The sequence below is a fragment of the Nerophis lumbriciformis genome, linkage group LG07, assembly GCF_033978685.3.
Source record: "Nerophis lumbriciformis linkage group LG07, RoL_Nlum_v2.1, whole genome shotgun sequence".
Lineage (NCBI taxonomy): Eukaryota > Metazoa > Chordata > Actinopteri > Syngnathiformes > Syngnathidae > Nerophis > Nerophis lumbriciformis.
In genome coordinates, this window is record NC_084554.2 from 39,743,579 (window position 1) to 39,748,971 (window position 5,393).

The 5,393-nt window shown below is 39.4% G+C and overlaps 1 protein-coding gene across 2 annotated transcripts; it reads left to right on the forward strand.

Moving 5' to 3' along the window:
- Window positions 1-2,122: 2,122 nt before the first annotated feature.
- Window positions 2,123-3,859, forward strand: ccl20b (chemokine (C-C motif) ligand 20b). 2 transcript variants are annotated; one of them, XM_072913421.1, is made up of 4 exons: window positions 2,123-2,269; window positions 2,354-2,462; window positions 3,483-3,557; window positions 3,635-3,859. In XM_072913421.1, exons 1-4 carry the CDS (start codon window positions 2,200-2,202, stop codon window positions 3,696-3,698), a joined length of 318 nt encoding a protein of 105 aa, XP_072769522.1. In that variant the 5' UTR covers window positions 2,123-2,199; the 3' UTR covers window positions 3,699-3,859. The 2 variants fall into 2 exon arrangements, with proteins under 2 accessions (XP_072769522.1, XP_072769523.1); XM_072913422.1 differs by having other exon boundaries at window positions 2,354-2,453.
- Window positions 3,860-5,393: the final 1,534 nt, after the last annotated feature.

A 5,393-nucleotide genomic window follows, 5' to 3' on the forward strand; every position in this document is an offset into this window, starting at 1 on the left:
TACGATTCGATTGAAAATCGATGATTGATGCATCTTTAATTTATGTATATTGATGCAGTTTTCCATTTCTTATTGTTTCACTAAATAAGCATTTATCACATGCAACTTTAAAACAGTTAAATTAATTTAAAAAAGTGTGCAAAACTGGACCATAAAGGAGCTGGTCAGATCACTCAATGAGGTGGCTCGTTGCAGTCAGACAAATTTTAAACATGTCTGCATTACTTTATTTACAATAAATACATCGATTATCAATTATTGACGTTTACTAATTGATTCTACAATCGTCCATGTCCGAATTGCAATGCGTCTAAAAATTTCACCAACGTCTATAAATTAGCAGAACTGTTATTAATATGGATCTGTCTGTTTCTTTTTAATATGTGGTATTATTGTTATGAATGAATGTGTGTGTTCCTTTTCGACTTAAAGGGACATACAATGTTTTTTTCTACATTTAAAACACTTTCTTGTGTGTGACAGGACATTGCTGGTTCTTCAGTCAAAACTCTGGGTAGATTATGTTTTACGGACCGTTTTCAAGCCGCTTTCAGACCGTCTCTTCAGGGTGCACCGTTTTATGGGCGGTCTTATTTATAGGACTATATTTTGACGGCGTCTTCTCCCCGCCATCTTTCTTGTAGTTTTTAGCGCTTCATAGCGAGTCTACTGACGGATATACAGTAAGCTTGCACTACACGCTACTTGTTATTAGAAATGGCAACAATGAAGGATGCATGTGCATGTACGAGCCAGTCTGCCCCAGAACAAGAAGATACGGAAAAAGAAGGAACTTACTGACTACAGCGTCGGACTCGCGCAAAGCCCTTTGAGTAAATCTCTACCAGATATGGATAATCCGCTGACGTCGCACTTGGGAAAAAAGCAAACAGCTCATTTCTTGAAAGTGTGAAGGAAGGCAAGATTGTTTTATAAATATTTCCGCAATGCCTCCATGGTTTGATTTCAAATTTTTTTTAGGACTTAGGCGGATCCGAAATACACATTTTATTCGTCATTTCTCAATTCCTATACAAGGATACCCCAGGTTGAAGATGATTACTATCTGCGCTCAGTCCTGGCTGACGGATACCAGTTTGAACTATAAGCTACTTTTTATTAAAAATGGCTTCAGTGAAGGATGCATGTGCATGTACGAGCAAGTCTGCCCCACAACAAGAGGATAGGCAAAAAGAAGGAACTTACTGACTATAGCGTCGGACTACAATGGCGGACTCGCGTAAAGCCCTTTGAGTAAATCTCTACCAGATATGGATAATCCGCTGACGTCGCACTTCGGGAAAACGTCAACAGTTCGTTTCTTGAAAGTGTGAAGGAAGGCAAGATTGTTTTATAAATATTTTCGCAATGCCTCCATGGTTTGATTTAAAAAAATTTTAGGACTTACGCAGATCCCAAATACACATTTTATTCGTCATTTCTCAACACCTAAACAAGGATACCCCAGGTTGAAGATGATTACTATCTGCGCTCAGTCCTGGCTGATGGAAATCATACCAGTTTGAACTATACGCTACTTTTGATTAAAAATGGCTTCAGCGAAGGATGCATGTGCATGTACGAGCAAGTCTGCCCCACAACAAGAGGATAGGGAAAAAGAAGGAACTTACTGACTACAGCGTCGGACTCGCGCAAAGCCCTTTGAGTAAATCTCTACCATATATGGATAATCCGCTGACATCGCACTTGGGAAAATTGTCAACAGTTCTTTTCTTTCATTTCCGCAATGCCTCCATGGTTTGATTTAAAAAAAATTAGGACTTAGGCAGATCCTGAATACACAACAGCAGATGAGAATAGGTAAGAAAGGTTGGTATTGCATAACAGGACCCCTTGAATGTATCACACCCCAGGGGAATAGCAACTACTATTTTTTCTGTAATATGTTGGTTGAAACCGGAATCATGTGTAACATGGAACATGGAACATGGAACATTGATTTTTTTTTTTCTTCGTCATTCCTCAACACCCACACAAGGCTACCCCAGGTGGAAGATGATTACTATCTGCGCTCACTCCTGGCTCGCTCCCAAGGCTGACAACAATCAAACACGCCATTGCACAAACCTGAAGACACGCCTACCACGCAGGCAAAGCCCTGCTGACATCCTACTTAAAAAGAGCGGCAATTGCTCCCACTGACACATTTCACGCACACTTGACGCCGACACCTGAAGCATGGAAGGCCGCAGCACAGCTTTGACAGCGCTCCTTGTGCTCATTATCTGCACTGGCAGCACGCAGTCAGGTGAGACCGACCAGCCTTGACTCTTTTAAAGAAAACTAGACATAAGTTGTTTTTTTAAAAATATAAATGCACATTCTATTCCAGCCAGCTGCTGTGTGAATAACAAGGTTTTACGGGGAAAATTGTCATGCCAAAGACTGCTGGGCTACTCGTTCCAGACCATTAATAACTCCTGTGACATCAGGTCTGTTATGTAAGTGCATCACATTTTATCTTATGACCAATTGGTGTCATCTTCTTGAGGTACACAATCCAATAAGATGCTTTACAAAGACAACTATAACATGGAATAATTGCGTATGACTGTGGTGGCAGTTGCACCACAAGATCAGGAGTGGTCCCCGTGCTCCATCTTGCAGTGCTCGGGAATTAATCAAAAATAAAATAGTATTAGATAGAAGGAAAAAAAAAGGCTGAGTGGCATCAATGTACAGCATTATAATGACAACTGCACGTCGTACGCTCAAAATGTTAGAAACGACATCAATATAATAATAGAATATTGTGAAATTAAGTTATTTTCTTAGTTATTTATTTTAAATCTTGCATTGGATTTCATTGGCTCATATTAATATAAATAAAACATATGTATATGTTTTCTTTCTCATTTTTATGTCATTTGAAAAAAAAATATAGATATATATAGCTTATATTCTATCTTTATTATTTTGTATAATTTTTTCCAACATAATGCTATATAGTGTCTGGGCAGAGTATTGTGATATATACTGTATATAAATATATATTATATATATAGATATACAGTACAGGCCAAAAGTTTGTACAAACCTTCTCATTTCAATGCGTTTTCTTTATTTTCATGACTATTTACATTGTAGATTGTCACTGAAGGCATCAAAACTATGACACTTGTGAAGTGAAAAACATTTCAGGTGACTACCTCTTGAAGCTCATCGAGAGAATGCCAAGAGTGTGCAAAGCAGTAATCAGAGCAAAGGGTGGCTATTTTGAAGAAACTAGAATATAAAACATGTTTTCAGTTATTTCACCTTTTCTTTGTTAAAGTAAATAACTCCACGTGTTCATTCATAGTTTGTGTGTGTATATCTATATATGATGGAATCCACCGGCTCTAAGAGGGGGCACTTTGAACAGGGTGTGTGCAGTAAAGAAATCTCACAGTGGGTTAATCACTAAGCTGAAATTCTTTCAGTGCGCTCATTCTCATGGTTCATTTTTCTGGTTTTTCCAGATTCCACCTGCCCATGATGTTTTTGTGCGCCGAACCCACCGACAGCAAGACCCAAAAATTGATGCAGTGCATCGAGTGAGTATGCCGCTGCATCTTAAAGCTTTTTTTTTTTAAATAAACAAATGTCCAATAAAAGTAATTTTTTTTGGCAGTGAGCGGAGGAGGAAAAGCACCACGACCCCCCAGCAAGGAAGTACAACCACCACTGCAGCATGAACCGTCCCATTAGTACTTTGTTTCTTTTATAGAAAAAATGCATGTTAGCTCTGTTTTATAAACAGCAAAGTGTAGTATTTGGAATACTTTGGAATGTTCTCACATATTTTCATGCTGACTGGTGTTCTAAAATATTGGAAAAGGTATTGCCTGATCATTTATTAAAGACATTTTTAATACCACACATGTGCTGGAGTCTGAATGATAATGATTAGTGGCGCCCTCTGTGGGTTGTAAAAGAATGCTTGGGAGGGTATGCTAGAATACATGTAATATTCCCAAAGCTTTATAATCTTAAATCAAACAGATTATTACTCATGGAATATTAGTTCATATCCAAGAAAAGGTTCCCTATTATGTTTTAAGTAATTGTTCAGGTGCCAGGTACAACCCCCACAATTTCCTAGTTATTTAAAAAAAACTGCATTAAAGGCCTACTGAAATGAATTTTTTTTATTCAAACGAGGATAGCAGATCCATTCTATGTCATACTTGATCATTTTGCGATATTGCCATATTTTTGCTGAAAGGATTTAGTAGAGAACATCGACGATAAAGTTCGCAACTTTTGGTCGCTGATAAAAAAAAGCCTTGCCTGTACCAGAAGTAGCGTGACGTCTCAAGTTGAAAGTCTCCTCACATTTCCCCATTGTTTACACCAGCAGCGAGAGCGATTCGGACCGAGAAAGCGACGATTACCCCATTAATTTGAGCGAGGATGAACGATTCGTGGATGAAAAACGTGAGAGTGAAGGACTAGAGTGCAGTGCAGGACGTATCTTTTTTCGCTCTGACCGTAACTTAGGTACAAGGGCTCATTGGATTCCACACTCTCTCCTTTTTCTATTGTGGATCACGGATTTGTATTTTAAACCACCTCGGATACTATATCCTCTTGAAAATGAGAGTCGAGAACGCGAAATGGACATTCACAGTGACTTTTATCTCCACGACAATACATCAGCGAAGCACTTTAGCTACGGAGCTAACGTGATAGCATCGGGCTTAACTGCAGATAGAAACAAAAGAAATAAGCCCCTGACTGGAAGGATAGACAGAATATCAACAATACTACCAAACTCTGGACCTGTAACCACATGGTCAATGCTGTACCGCCTGACGAAGCCTAGCAATGCTGTTGCTAACGACGCCATTGAAGCTAACTTAGCTGCGGGACCTCGATAGAGCTATGCTAATAACATTAGCTCTTCACCTATGCCAGCTCTCATCTGCTCATCAACACCAGTGCTCACCTGCGTTCCAGCGACGAAGGACTTCACCCGATCATCGATGCTAGCGTCGGATAGCGCGTCTGCTATCCAAGTCAAAGTCCTCCTGGTTGTGTTGCTGTAGCCAGACGCTAATACACCGATCGCACCTACAGGTTTCTTCTTTGCAGTCTCCATTGTTCATTAAACAAATTGCAAAAGATTCACCAACACAGATGTCCAGAATACTGTGGAATTTAGCGATGAAAAAAGAAGTTTTAAGCTGGCGACCGACCTATTCCAAAATGTCTGGTTCAACTACTGACGTCACGCGCATACGTCATCATACCTAGACGTTTTCAACCGGAAGTTTCCCGGTAAATTTAAAATTGCACTTTATAAGTTAACCCGGCCGTATTGGCATGTGTTGCAATGTTAAGATTTCATCATTGATGTATAAACTATCAGACTGCGTGGTCGGTAGTAG

Coding starts and splice junctions, on each gene's coding strand:
- ccl20b (XM_072913421.1), top strand. CDS start 2,200: ATGGAAGGCCGCAGCACAGCTTTGACAGCGCTCCTTGTGCTCATTATC. Junction 2,270..2,353: donor CACTGGCAGCACGCAGTCAG/GTGAGACCGACC, acceptor ATTCTATTCCAG/CCAGCTGCTGTGTGAATAAC. Junction 3,558..3,634: donor AAATTGATGCAGTGCATCGA/GTGAGTATGCCG, acceptor TTTTTTTGGCAG/TGAGCGGAGGAGGAAAAGCA.